This window comes from Pezoporus flaviventris, unplaced genomic scaffold (assembly GCF_033815535.1).
Source record: "Pezoporus flaviventris isolate CSIRO_AGI_PZ_B2104156 unplaced genomic scaffold, CSIRO_AGI_Pfla_v1 ptg000224l, whole genome shotgun sequence".
NCBI lineage: Eukaryota > Metazoa > Chordata > Aves > Psittaciformes > Psittacidae > Pezoporus > Pezoporus flaviventris.
Genome location: NW_026892772.1, coordinates 153 through 14,442, shown reverse-complemented (window position 1 = coordinate 14,442; position 14,290 = coordinate 153). Strand labels below are relative to the sequence as shown.

Genomic DNA, 14,290 nt, shown 5'->3' with positions numbered 1-14,290 from the left:
CCCAAATCTGGCTGTGGGCACTTGTGCATGACAAAACCAAGCCAAAGATGGACAAGGGATGATGGGGTTAAACTCAAACAGGGGGAGTTCAGGTTAGATGCAAGGCAGAAGCTCTTCCCTGTGAGGGTGCTGAGGCGCTGGCGCAGGGTGCCCAGAGAAGCTGTGGCTGCCCCATCCCTGGCAGTGTTCAAGGCCAGGTTGGACACAGGGGCTTGGAGCAAGCTGCTCTAGTGGAAGGGGTCCCTGCCACAGGCAGGGGTTGGAACTGGAGGAGCTTTAAGTTTCCTTCCAACGGAAGCAGCTCTCTGGTTCTATGGCTGCAGGATGAGGTGGCAAAACCTGGCAATGGGATGAGCTGGAGGGGATAAAACACGTTTAAAGCCAGCCGTGGGTGAGGGAATTTGCCTCTTCCCACCCAGGAGCCGAGCATGGGAACATCCCAGGGGCGGTTCGAGGACCAGCAACCAACATCCAGCCCAGAGGAAGCCACCTCAGTCACCTCCTGCTGCTGAAGAGGCAAACCCCTGCTCAGGACCAAGCAGCGATGGATGAGCAGCCGCTTGCTGCAGCCATGGAGCTTTTGGGGAGACCCATTGAGGTCTATGAGGTGAGATCATCCTCCCTACGGCACCCATCAGGCTCCTTATGGGAGAAGCTTGAAGGGAGTTGATTCCTGCTTTCAGGAGGTGGCTTTTGGGGGAAAATTTGCTTTCTTCCCCCCTATAATTTAGGATTTTAAAGGCAGGATTATACAAACGAGCTTCATGTTATGATTTCATTGCGGGGTGCATCCAGGAGAGGCTCCAGTCCCACCTGCGAGCTCTAAGGAAGGTGCTGGCGGAGCTTCTGGACTGGAGAATGAGTGAAGAGAAGCAGCGCATGGATTATCTGGTGAGGGGACCCTCCTTGTTCCAGCAGCCAAATGGGTCCCTGGGTAGGCTCTTCCCCCCTCCCCAGAAACACGTGGGATCGTCTCCGTGCTGCTTCCCAGCTCCCTGCAAAGCCCCGGATCCGGTTGGAGCCGTTGGCACAGATCTGGGCAGGTTTAGTGGGCGCCGCCTCCATGTGCAGCTGCTTTAAATCGCTTCCTTTTCATGGGGCCAGATCAAGCCCTAAAGGGACGTTCATTAACGTGGGATTTCTACCTCCCCAACACACACACTTCCCAGGGGGTTTAGACTTCCAGGCTCCCCAATTTCCCAGGTTGGTTTTGGACTGGAAGTAGCAGCAGCAAAGGGAAAAGGAGAAGGAAGTGGATTGGATTCAGGGGTTATTTAACCCCTGGTCATTATTTCACCACATCCCTGCCCCAGCCCCAGCCAAAGCACGTTGTCCTTTAGCTTGAGAGGCACAAATTCAGGTCTTGGTCAGGGGTTCAAAGAGGGATTTTGGTGTTTCCCCTCTGAGGTGAGGAGCGAGGCCGAGCGGGGCTGCATCAGGGCCGAGTTCAAGAGGCTGCAGCAGCTGCTGGCAGAGAAGGAGTGTGCAGCACTGGCCCAGCTGGCAGAGCTCGATGCTGCCTTTGAAGCTGCTCAGGAGGAGAAGTCTTCGCGGGTGGCTGAGGGCATCACACAGCTCCATGTGCTCATTGGGCAGCTGGAGGCCAAGCGCCTACCTCAGGTGAGACCCTGATGGAACCAAAAGTGCCCCCAAAGCAGTGACTGTGATGGGGAGTCCTCAAACCCCTTTTCTCTCCCTTTTAGGATATTGAGAGCATCCTAAGCAGGTATGTAGCACCTTCCCTGCACCCTTGCAACCCTGTTGAACATCCAGCTCCATCATGCCTCTTCCCAGCTGGAGCAAAATGAAGCTTCAGCTCCCATCTGGGCTCCCCACTGAGCTGGAAAAGAGCCTGAGCTCCTGCCGGCACCAGCGGGATGCTCTCCGGGAGGCCCTGGAGGAGCTCAGAGGTATTCGGGGGGAGAATTCAGTTACTTCAGGGTAATTCAGAGGCATTGTGGGACAAATTATGAAGTGTTTTGGCATTTGGCAGGAAATAGTTTAAAGGCAGGCAGCAAGCCCATGCCCACCTCCCCACCTGCCTTCCTTCTTCCAAACAAGGGGATACCTGAACCAAGGCCAGGACTTGGGAACTTTCCCAGCAGAGAGAAAAAGGGTGAGGTGACCCTTTATTCCCCTTTCTTCCTGCCCCTACAATGGCGTCACCCTCCCACTGACCTATCTGGCTTTCCCTACAGCAAAAGCAACTGCGGATCCCAGCTGGGCTCCTCTCCCGCAGCTCTTGGTGGACAGAAAGAGCGCGCGGTGGGATGAGGAGGAGCTGGAAGCGGGAGGGGAACCCTAGCGGCTTTATACCTGAGCTGCTCAGGCCGTGTAAGAGCAGCTGCTCCACCACTGAGGATGGGGCCCGGGCTTGTGGTGGTGCACAAGCCGCCGTTCGCCGTTACGGTAATAAAACAACAGATAAAGCGTGCGTAGTGTAAAGTTTAAAGTCTATTTTAGGGTTGGGGCGCCCGCCGCGGCCGAGCGCAAGGCATCGGAACGCTAGCCCCACTCCCTGGGAACAAACCTGCGGACCTGGTTGAAAACTGCGCCACCGGACACCCACGTCGCCTGCGTGCTCACCGGACCTGATTGGGAACTGCTCCAGTCTCCACCGCTGGGGCGGCCTTTCCCGGTTCCAGCTGCCGCTGCCCCCTGCAATCTTCTGTCGCGCAACGGCCGGAGGGGGTTCGATTCGAGCCGCAACCACCCTGTACCTCGGTGCAGCTCTTCTAGTGACACGGGGCAGCAGCCAAACACTCCCCGGGGCAGCCCTTCCACCGCCGCCCCGCGCGTCCCTCGGTGCAGCTCTTTTAGTGGCAGAGGCAGCGATCACTATCACCCACCCCTCGGTGCAGACCCTTCGCTACTCCTCACTTATCCCTCGGTGCCGGTCTTTTAATGGTGCGGAGCAACAGCCACACCCGAGGAAACCCATCCTTCCCTCGGTGCGCTCTTGAACACAGCTTTGTTCCGCCAGTCCCTCGATGCAGCTCTTTTGGTGAGACAGGGCGCCGATCACAATCACCCACCTGTCCGTGCACACGCCCTGCTGCGCCCCGCCTGTCCCTCGGTGCAGCTCTTTCACTGATGCGGGGTAGCGATACTCTCACCCCCAGTGCGGCTTTTTTCGCCCCTCCATCCCGCACACTTCCGTGCACAAACCCTGCGGCGCCCCGACTGTCCCTCGGTGCAGCTCTTTTCGTGACACGGGGCAACAGACGCACGCCCCCTCCCCCGGTGTAGCTCTTCCACCGCCTCCCCGCCAGGCCCTCAGTCTACCTGTCAGTGACACGAGACGGCCATCAGCCCTCATCACACCCCCTGCTGTGCACCACCAGTCCCTCGGTGCAGCCCTTTTAGCGGTGAGCAACAGCAGTCACAACCGGGACAGTCCGCCCTTTCCTAGGTGCGCCCCTCAACACCGCCTCGTTCCCCCAGTCCCTCGGTGCAGCTCTTTTAGTGACACAGGGCACCAGACACATGCCACCCCCCCCCCCCCCCCCCCCGCCCCGCCCAGCCCAGCCCTTCCACCGCCGCCCCGCCTGTCCCTCGGTGCAGCTCTTTTAGCGACACGGGGCGGCGATCACCTTCACCCACCCCTCGGTGCACACGCCCTGCTGCGCCCCGCCTGTCCTTTCGTGCAGCTCTTTCAGTGACACGAAGCACCAGACACACTATCCCCGGCATAGCCCTTCCACTGACGCCCCGCCAGTCCCTCGGTGCAGCTCTTTCAGTGACACGGGGCGGCGATCACCCCTCATCACCCACCCCTCGGTGCACACTTCCTGCTGCGCCCCGGCCGTCCCTCGGTGCAGCTCTTTCAGTGACACGGGGCTTCACACACACCCCCCCCGGCGCACCTCTTCCATCGGCTCCCAGCCCTACCCTCGGTACAGCTTTCAGTGACACGAGACAGCGATCACCAGCCATCAACCACCCCTCGGTGCACAGCCCCTGCCGCGCCCTGCCTGTCCCTCGGTGCAGCTCTTTCAGTGACACGGGGCAACAACCACATCCCCTCCCGGCGTAACCCTTCTAACCGCCGCCCCGCCAGTCCCTCGGTGCAGCTCTTTCAGTGACACGGGGCAACAACCACATCCCCTCCCGGCGTAACCCTTCTAACCGCCGCCCCGCCAGTCCCTCGGTGCAGCTCTTTCAGTGACACGGGGCAACAAACACATCCCTTCCCGGCGTAACCCTTCTAACCGCCGCCCCGCCAGTCCCTCGGTGCAGCTCTTTCAGTGACACGGGGCGGCGAGCCCCCCTCCTCAGCCACCCCTCGGTGCACACCCGCTGCCGCGCCCCTCTGTCCCTCGGTGCAGCTCTTTTAGCGGTGCGGGGCAGCCCACCCTTCCCTCGGTGCGCCTTTTAAAGCCGCCTCGCCACCGCAGTCGCTCGGTGCAGCTTTTAGTGACACGAGGCGGCAGTTTCCCTCCCCCGCAGCCCTCACTGGCTCCACAACTACCCCACAGCGTTCTCTAAATGGCACCGGTGACCAGCTCTTCCGCTGAACCCCCCACATGGCTCTTAAAAGAGCTTTTGAGTTCCACGTTTATTGTTCCATCAATCTTACTAACAATCCGCCTCGAACCTCCACACCCCCGGCAGCTCCCTCCATCGCAGCCTCAGCTACCTCCGCGCCCTCGTCCGCATCCTCTGCTCTGTTATGTCCTACGGGCACTGCCCTCGCCGTTCCCCCAGGTCTACACGGCTTCTTCAGCCGCTGAGAAGAGGCATTAACTACGTTCTTGCGCTCCTTCGTCTTCTTGGCCCGCCGCCGCCGCCGTCGGGATTCACCGGCCGCCCTCCCGCGCCGCGTATTTCTATCTAATCGCTCCCTACCTATGGGGCCGATACGGAACGAACCGGCGGCGCCGCTCCCCGTCACCCGCTCCAGCAGCCTCTTGTTGATCAAAGACTTGAGCGCCGCCTTCAAGCGACTACTATTCCGTTGCACATCATAACCCTCATCAATGAGAACCTTCTTAATGACAACTAACGAGGTACCTCTACGGCCCGACGAAAAGCAGACGGCGCGGAGAATAAGATCCGACAGCGACAACCGCCTGCGCTTCGACAACAACGTTAGCGGCATGCTGGAGATGGATGGCACCGATGCGACTGTCCCCCGTGATATAACTGGGCCGCCGGCTTCAAGACGCTGCTCCGCCCGCTCCGCCCGCTCCGCTCAGCAACGCTCAGCAACGCTCAGCAACGCTCCTCCTCCTTCAGCTGCGGCCTCCCGACTGCAAAACAGCGCCCCTCGGCGGCCCTTTATATAGCCCTGTGGCGGACGCAACAGAAACCACCTCTCTGTTCTCACGCCCCCTCCCCTCTCCGGCGGACGCGACCGAATCAACCGCTCCCTTCTCATCCCCCCCTCCCCTCTCTGGCGGAAGCGACCGAACCAAGCTCCACGCGCCTCTGCACCCCCCTCCTTCCTCCGGCTCCAAAATGGGGCTTTTCCCCTCAAAAAGACCTCCCCCGCCAGAGCTGCGTTCACTCACACCCCCCTCCAATGTTCTTTTGTGTCCCCTTGGCCAAACCCTACAGAAACTATGTAAAGAAAAAGTCTCCTAAAAAGCTGAAAATCATCCCAGAAAGTTAAGCAGGTGCAACGAGCGGTAGCACCAAGGTTCTGCAGCTCTGAAAGCTGGTTATAAACGAAAAGTAGAAGTTAAATAAGGCATGAGCAGTGGTTTGCTTTAAGGTTTGTGTGCATAGATACAAAGTAAGACTAAACACCAAAATCTGTCAATTTCTGGAAAAATACTTATGTCTAGCACAGCCCTGGTCTCGCCAGCTGCTGTCTCTTGCAGAGGTGAAGTCTCCTGAAGATTAATATCATCCTTGGAAATGGCCTGAAACATTTAAGAACTAATTAATCTTGAAATTTTGTGCTCTGCTAATTACACCCCATTGTCCCACATATATTAGAGAAAAAAAAAATTAAAATAAACGGTTTCAGTTTTTTTTTATTTTGCTTTTCTGTTGCCCAAGAGCTACTATTGAAAATTAAACTTACGGATTTATTTTGTTCTGGTGGCTCCTGGAGCGTCCCGTCTCGTCCCATCGCGCTTTGCTCCCCTGCACTCTGGAGATTCCCCGCACGGGTGTGAATAGAGGGAGTGGGATCACAAATGCCTCTTCCTATTGGCCGTCGGACGCCCTGAGTCTTCTTATTGGCTGTCAGGTATCAACCAATCAGAATGGATCTTTCCGATCTGCTCTCCCGCGGTGACAGTGGCCTCCCCCCTCCCCCCCCAGTCCCTCCTCGCATAGGGGCGAGTCTGCGTCTATTAAGGGGGTTTATCGATGGAAGCATGACCCAGAAAACTGAGGAGAACCTCCCCTAAAAGAGTTAGAAGAGCTCAATTTGAGAAAGAAAAATGGTTTTGCTGATGCTGCTTGACGCCTTGTAGGAAGGTTTTGCCAGCAGAGAAGTTTCTGCTTAGGATTTGTAGAGAATTTAGGGGAAAAAAACACTTCTTGTGCCTCCCGGGATCATTCGGGCTGGGGCCTCCCTGTGGTTTTGCAATCGCAGCCAGGATGTGAGCAGGGAAAGAGGCCACGGGCGAGATTTCATCCGCTATTTCACCACCTAGAAATGCATAGAAAGGGAAATAAATAAACAACTCAGCATCTTGACACAACAGGAAGTTGTTACTATGGTTAAACCACATAATAAAGCACTGCTATCAGGCAGTGCAGGCAGGACCTGGCAGGTCTCTACCTCTTACAGCCCAAATCGCTCTGTCTTTGCTGCCAGATTTACCTCCCTGTCCCCAGAGACTTGTAATGTCAGCCTAAGGAAGAAGAGAAACCACAAGGAAAGGCAGCAGGGAGGACAGCTGCTTTCATCTCCAGGGCCCTAATTTTAAATAAAACACCTGACAAACCCACAGGTCACCACTAAACCCAAATTACAGCCCAGCTCGGTGTGTAATTAGTTGTTTCTCCACTTGGTAAAGTAGGTCATGGGTGATATTGTCCTCAAAGACAAGAGCTGGTTAAGCACAAGGTTTGGCAACACCTACGTGACATCGAGGGAAAATCAAAATGCTTCTTTTGCAGTGTCCTGCTCCAAAGGACAAGCTTCCAACACTCCGTTCCATCCACTTGTCACCTGAAAAGCTTTATGAAGATCTAATTTGAAAGTCTGTGCAAAAAAATAAAGCTTAAACAAAAAAAAAAAAAAAGCCTTTCTTTGTAACTCAGCAGGCCCAGAGCTGACTCTCCACTGCTGGGCAAGACGGGAATCAGCTTCTTTTCAAGCAAACACACCTCACCAGCCTCACATAAGCAACTTGTCTGGCAGATCGTTTATCACAAAGGGCACACAGCCCCCATTCCTCGAGCAGAGCCTCCACAGCAGCCCCATCCATGAAGCCCAAACCCCTTTGGGATGACAGACAAACCTTGCACCACCCTGTGAAAAGAGGCCTCAGAGAACAGCTTCAGGTGTTTTCTCCATGAGTGATGGACTCTTTCTCGCAATAACAGACCCCAGCGCGGAGGCAGATGCATTTGGAGTTCATTTTCTTAACCTCAGCCTCCTGCCTCGCCCGCACCATTCCGCCCTCACCGCTCCCGCCAACCCTGGAACCCCGCCTCAGCACTCTGATTGGCTCCTTGCCCTACCACTGCGGCTTCCCATTGGCTGCTCCTCCCCGCGCAGCCCCCCCCTCCCGACAGCCTTCCTCCGGGCGGACCTGAGTGAGAACTGCGGGCCCAGCAAAGAGCGGCAGTTGCGGACCTGAGTGAAGACTGCCGCCCCCCCCCCCCCCCCCGCCAATTTCGTGGGTTAATAATGGCCGGGTATTCAGAAAAACGGGGCTCAGGAGACACTTTTATACCCCGAAGACTCCAATTTGGGTGTATTTTCCACCAAAATACAGTTCCAGTGCAAACCGGGCAGGGTTTTGGGGAAGTTTGTCCCATTTTGAACATTGTCCCTGGGGAAGCAACTCTGGAAAGTGGGGATTTTCCACCTCAAAATAGTACCTGCCTGGGGGAGAAACCCCGAAACTGGGGGGTTTCTGGTTAATGTCAGAGGGGCTCCATGCTGCTGCATCAAGGGGAAAGTGCTGATAACACCCCAAAATCCGTCTTTGTCCCCCTTTTAAGTGAAAATTTGCTCTAATCAGCACCAGCAGTGGAGGTGGGGAGGAAACTGCTTCCAAAATATCCTTAAAATCACCCAGATTTAACCCGAATCCTGCTGGAGGGTGGCATAAATCCTTCCCAGTGTCACTAGTTTGCCCAGACTCCCGTAGATCCCCACAGACCCCCCTACCTAATAGATCTGTGTAGACCCACACAGGTCAGTTTATGGTCTGTAGCACCAAGAGCATTAAGCTGAATATAAGAACAAACCCCTGCAAGTGCAATAGAGGACCCGAGTGGTGCTGATGAAAGTACCAGCAAAAAAAACTGACTTTTGGGAGGAGTTTTAGGTTTTTTTTGCCATTTATTCTGCAAAATCATTCCTCCACTCGCCCCGAATCGTGTCCTGGCTCCTCCCCTCTAAATCCACACCACAAAAAAAAAACCCCAAAAGCAATGAAAAAGGGGGGGAGAAATTCCCCCCCGGAACAAAACCACACTGAGCAGCGCAACTCCCGCTAACTCCAGCTGGGATCGTATCCCGTCCAGTCCGAGGGGGGCGCCAGGTAAACGCGCCGTCCCCTGTAGACGAAGCTGACGATGCCGCGGTAGCCGGCGCGGGGGACGCCGGACTTGAGGTCGTCCATCAGCCCCAAAGCTTTGGCGAAGGCCTTAAAGGAGTCACGGCCGCTGTATTGGAGGCGGACGGTGCCCAGCTCCCGGCGCCGGTTCCCCTGGAGCTCTTCCACCCTCACCTCCGGAGCAGAGTAAACCTTAGGGAGGAAGGAACGTTCGTACTCGTCCTTTTTGAGGTAAGAAAGATCCAGTTGGGTAAAAGGCACGAAACGGTCGTTGAGTTTGATGAATTTTAAATACTGGTCAAAGAACTGCCCGTGGCTCACGCCTTTGCGACCAAAAGTCATCGTACGGGAGACCTCGGGCCGGACGCAGGAGCGATCGCGGCGCTGCTCCGGCTGCCGCATCCAATCGTCCCAGAAAGCTCGCGGCCATTTGGGCTCGAGTTCATCCCAAAGCTCGGCTAAAAGCAACCAACCAAGGCCGGGAAAGAAATCAGTCCTGTAAAGCAGTTCAGCCTGCGCGACGTCCACCATCTGCTCCTTCCCGTTGTCGTTCCAAGCGGACACGCACCAGAGGCTGCGGTCGGCCAGGAGCAGCGGGAATGCCGCTTGGAAATATTCAAAGAAATCCGGAGCAACTTCTAAGTCATCCTCCACCACGATGGCAGCACGGTACCGGAACGTGCGGAAAACCTGCCCCAACGCCCAGCGGTAATGCCGGGCGATCTTGTAGTATCCTTGGAATTTCCTATGCTCCGCCGGCACCGGGATGTCGCTGAGGTCCGGCTGCCGGATGTGAGCCACTGCATCCCCATAGGAAGCGATGACCCGGGCGGTCTCGGCGTGCCCGCAGTCCTGGCTCACGATGACGGGGAATTGCTGCGCCGAAGGCCGGTACCGCAGGAGCTTATCGAGGCAGCGGCGCACGGTGCTGCGGTCACAGGCCAGCACCAGCACGGGCAGCACAGCGCCGCCGGGCTCGGTGGGGTGCGGCGGGGCCGGCGACGGCGGCGGTGGTGGCGGAGGGGGCGGTTTGGGGGTGCCGGGGCCGCGGCGGTGCCGCCGGCTCCAGAGGCCGCTGTAGCGGTGGATCTGGTGCAGGAGCTGCTTCTGCCGCTCCAGCTCGGTTTCGGCGTCCTGGGCCAAGCGGATCACTTGGGCTGTGAGGAGGTCGCCGTCGGGAGGCGAGGTCGGGCGGCTCCAGAGGAAGAGGAGGAGGAGGCCGTTCCAGGCGATGAAGAGCGCCGCCCCCCACAGCACCAAGCTGCTCTTCTTCAGCATCCTTCAGCGCTCACTCCCATGCCATGGACCTGGGACAGCACCAAGAGACAGGGTTCAGGGGCCTCCTTTCACCCTTCAACAGGGGAACAACACCTCCCCCGGCCTCCCCCCCCCCCCCGGCATGGGGATAGGAAGTGAAACAACGCAGCCATGGAGCCTCCCACCAGAAACGTGGCACAAAAACACCTCAAAAATAGGATAAGGGGGGAACGGCAAATTATGAGCCCTAAAGCCCAAATCTCTGCATGGGGAGCAGGGGGCAGAGTCCATTCCCGTTAAACATTAACCCCAAGGCAAGTTCCAGGAAGGATTTGGCACCGGGAAGGGGGTTGGGGGAGGGAAGTTTCTGCTTGAGAAATAGAAGGAAAGCTTCAATTTAGGTGCTAAAATCCTCTGTTTTCAGCAAGTTTTTACCTCCCCCTCCCCCCCCCCCCCAACCCAGTTTGACTCCTACCGGCAAAGGGAAGATGTCAGCGAGGGCAGGAAGTGGGAGGGAAAGGGGGATTTAAGGCAAAAAAGAAGGAAAACCATAAGGAAAAGGGGAATGGAAACACCAGGGCGAATGAAGAGAGGGCAAAGCAGCGGCTGGTGAAGCGCAGGGGGAGCAGCTCAAGGGTTAACGGCGCCGCCGGCCACGTTGGCGGGCGGAAAAGGGGAATTAAAAGGAAAGAAAACACCCGGAAAAGGGGGATTTAAATTGAGAAGGGGGGGGGGGAAAGAGGGAAAATCAAGGGTTTAGAGTGGTAAAAGGGAGGGGGGGGAGGCCAAAGGCAACAGAAGGGGAAGGGGGAAAGGGGAAAGTGCCGGTAACACGGAAAGCAACCGGCTCAGATCCCCCTTCCCGGCCCCAAAAGAGCCATTGCAGCCCGGAAAAGCAGCTGGAGAGAAGGGAAAGAAGGGAAAAAAGGTGGGAAAAGGGCAGTCTGGGGGGGTTTGAGCTCCTCAATGGGGGCTCGGCAGGGGGAGGCGCTGGGTTAAGCCATACCTGGGGCCAAAAGGCTGGGAGCAGCTGCTGGCTTGGCTCTGAATGAGGGGCTCTGCCTCCGAATGGGGCTGGTTTGGCTCAAAAGGAGCCAGTTTTGGCCCAAAACAAGGTTTTTTTTGCCCAAAACAAGGGGTTTTTGGCCCAAAACAAGGGGTTTTGGCTCCGAAGGGCAGGCTGAGCCGCGCCGTGCCCTGGTGCCGAGGCCGGAGCCGGCAGCCAGGCGCTGAGTAAGCAGAGCTGGGATTTCCCCAGCCCTCAGCTGCGCTCCGGGGCCTCCCAGCCCCGACCCCATTGAACCCTTCAGCACCCCCAAACCCCCCCCCCAATCCAGGCTGGGGGTGACGTTTTCCCCCCTTCTTTGCTGCTTAAAGGTGAATTCCCCCAAATCCAGGCATTCCTGAAGGATTTGGGGGGGTTTAAGCTCCTTTTCCTCATCACAGCAGCTCCCCAGAGACCCCAAACGAGCAGATTCGAGGTAACCCCCCCACCTCCCGGTTTCATTCCATCACCTTTAAATTACCCATTAAATCCCCTTTTTAACTAATCCAGGCTCTTTTTGCATCCCAGGGGAAGCAGCTCCGGCCTCAGCATCCCAAACCCACCCATAACGGACCAAGGAAGTGAGTTTTGGTGACACACACACACCCCCTCCCCTTTGATTTTTTCCCCTTTTCCCACCTTTTTGGCTTCACTTCTACCGGGGTGACACCAAAATAAACCACAGCGACCAATGGGAACAAACCCTCACCCTTTTCCCATGGGATCTGTCCCAACGCCTCGATCTTCCCCCAAATCTACCTTTTCCCCCTTTCCCAATGGGATTTTAACCCCAATCCCAATGGGAATTACCCGGGAAAAGCATCTCCCTTCTCCCCGCAGGGGATTACCTGCTTGTGCCGTCGCTCCAGGGGGAGGGGGGTCGCTGGGGTTCCCCCCTCCCCCTCCTTTTCCAGAGTCCCCTGAGAATCCCTTGGGAATGAGGGGGGGGGCTCAAGGCGCTGCTTCCCTCCCGCCGGAGCTTCCACACGGTGCTGGGGGGGGGGAGAGGGGGTCAGGCCATGGCGGGGGCTGTGTCCGTCGGTCCGGCCGCTGCCTCCGGGCTCAGCATCCTCCAACCCCCAGGCATGGTCCTTGGGGGGGGGCCTCCAATGAGCTCTTCAATGGGGAGGAAAAGGTTAAAATGCCCCAATTCCCCCTTTAATGAGCACAAAGCTCCCCCCCCCCCCACCTCCTCATGGATCCCCCTGCCCCGAATCCCGCAGGAAGAGGAATGGGGAGGGAGCCTCCTCCTTGCCCCTATAGGGCACAGGGACTCCCCCCAGCCCCTCCCGCAGCCCCATAGAGGACACCCGAGGCCCTCCCAGCCCCATAGACCCCAATGGCGCCCCCCGGCCCCACGGGGACCCCCCCTCCCCGGCCGGTACCAGCAGCGCTTCCCGGCAGCTCCCGCCACTTCCGCCCCGCCGCAGCGGAAGCGACGCCATGGCAACGGCGAGACCACGCCCCCGAGTATGCCCATTTATGGCAGGCCACGCCCATCTCGGGATTGAGTCACGCCCTCCGAAAAAGGGTGGACACGCCCCCTCCAGGGCTTCCCGCGTCAATCAACGCGCGCGCCGGGGGGAGGAAGTGACGTCAGGGAGGGGCGGGGCTGGAGGGGCGCGCTTTCGGGACTGTCTGGGCGCCGCGGAAGGGTTCGACTTGTCTGCTCTGGGGGGCTATGGGGGCGATGAAGAGGGCAATGAGGGGGCACTGGGGCTCAATGGCAGCGGGCAATAAGGGGGTGCTGCTGACCCCCCTTTTCCTCGCTATAAGGGACAATGGGGGTGATCGGGGGCACTGGAGCAGGGGGGTCCAATGGCAGCGGGCAGTAAGGGGGTGCTGCTGACACCCCCCTTTTCCTCGCTATAGGGGACAATGGGGGTGATCGGGGTCACTGGAGCAGTGGGGCTCAATGGCAGCGGGCAATAAGGGGGTGCTGGGTGATGCTGACCCCCCCCCGTTTTCCTCCCCCCCCATTCCCAGCCATGGAGCTCCCCTCCTCCTGCTTCCAATCCTGCCTGGATTTCTGCCCCGAGTGCGGCTCCGTCCTGCCCCGGCCGGGCCCCCAGAGCAGCATCAGCTGCCCCCGCTGCAGCTTCACCCTCGACACCTCAGGTCTGTGGGGACAAGGTTGGGGGGGGGACAGCGGGACGGGAACCTTCCCCCCCCCTTGACTGCCTTTGTCCCATAGACTTTGAGGGGAAAACGATCCGCAGCACCATCGAGTTCAACCGGTTGGAGCCCGCGGGGAGGGGGCAGGATCCTGCTCCCCACTTCCAGGGACCCCTGGTCAGTGGCTATGTGGGGAGGGGGGTAACACCCCTTTGGGAGGAACCCCCCCTGTCTATAGCCCCCCCATAGGGCTGGTTGTAACCCCGTGTCCTGGGGGGGGCACACGCAGGTGGAGCGGCGCTGCCCCCGCTGCGGGCACGAAGGCATGTCCTATCACACCCGGCAGATGCGCTCGGCCGATGAGGGCCAGACCGTGTTCTACACCTGCCCCCAGTGCAGGTGAGGGACCCCCCCATTCCATATGGATCCCCCCTTTACCCTACTCTGACCCCCCCATTCAATATGGATCCCCCCTTTTCCCCTCTCTGACCTCCCCATTCAATATGGATCCCCCCTTTTTCCCTCTCTGACCTCCCCATTCAGTATGGATCCCCCCTTTTCCCCTCTCTGACCCCCCCATTCAATATGGATCCCCCCTTTTCCCCTCTCTGACCCCCCCATTCAATATGGATCCCCCCTTTTCCCCTCTCTGACCCCCCCATTCAATATGGATCCCCCCTTTTCCCCTCTCTGACCACCTCCATTCCATATAGATCCCCCCTTTTCCCCTCTCTGACCCCCCCATAACCACCCCTTCTCTCCCCACAGGTTCCAGGAGAAGGAGGATTCCTGATGGGGTGTTCCTGTCCCCCCCACCCTGGGGTGTTTGTGCCCCCCCCATGTGGTCAATAAACCCCTCCAGGGTGTTGATTCAGGGGGTGTCTCGCTTAAAACTGCCCCCCCCAGCCCCTGTTTACCCCCCCCAATTCTCCTTTCAACACTTACTTGCCTCCCCCAGCCTCTATTTGTTCCCCCAAGGCCCTGAATTGCCCCCTTAAGCCTTCTATACCCCCCCAAACTGCCCCCCCATCCTCTATCTGCCCCCCGTAGCACCTCAATTGCCCTCTCAGGCTCTATTTACCCTCCTGAACTGCCCCTAATTGCCCGCCAGCCCCAAAATTGCCCTCTTATGCTCTACTTACCCCCCCCCCCCCAAGCTGCCCCTATTTGCCCCGTCAGC

At 58.1% G+C, this 14,290-nt stretch overlaps 3 protein-coding genes across 3 annotated transcripts; 1 reads left to right on the top strand and 2 right to left on the bottom strand.

Moving 5' to 3' along the window:
- Positions 1-4,558: 4,558 nt before the first annotated feature.
- On the bottom strand, positions 4,559-6,079 carry LOC133262795 (histone H1t-like). The gene is made up of 2 exons (XM_061442310.1): positions 6,032-6,079; positions 4,559-5,188 (listed from the first exon to the last, which is right to left on the bottom strand). The coding sequence occupies exons 1-2, from the start codon at positions 6,077-6,079 to the stop codon at positions 4,559-4,561; spliced, it is 678 nt and encodes a 225-aa protein (XP_061298294.1).
- Positions 6,080-8,454: 2,375 nt separating this feature from the next.
- MGAT1 (alpha-1,3-mannosyl-glycoprotein 2-beta-N-acetylglucosaminyltransferase) lies at positions 8,455-10,975 on the bottom strand. Its single transcript, XM_061442308.1, has 2 exons — positions 10,957-10,975; positions 8,455-10,000 (listed from the first exon to the last, which is right to left on the bottom strand). Exon 2 carries the CDS (start codon positions 9,969-9,971, stop codon positions 8,631-8,633), a length of 1,341 nt encoding a protein of 446 aa, XP_061298292.1. The 5' UTR covers positions 9,972-10,000; positions 10,957-10,975; the 3' UTR covers positions 8,455-8,630.
- Positions 10,976-12,566: 1,591 nt separating this feature from the next.
- POLR1H (RNA polymerase I subunit H) lies at positions 12,567-13,964 on the top strand. Its single transcript, XM_061442301.1, has 5 exons — positions 12,567-12,650; positions 12,982-13,113; positions 13,190-13,287; positions 13,400-13,509; positions 13,879-13,964. Exons 2-5 carry the CDS (start codon positions 12,984-12,986, stop codon positions 13,901-13,903), a joined length of 363 nt encoding a protein of 120 aa, XP_061298285.1. The 5' UTR covers positions 12,567-12,650; positions 12,982-12,983; the 3' UTR covers positions 13,904-13,964.
- Positions 13,965-14,290: the final 326 nt, after the last annotated feature.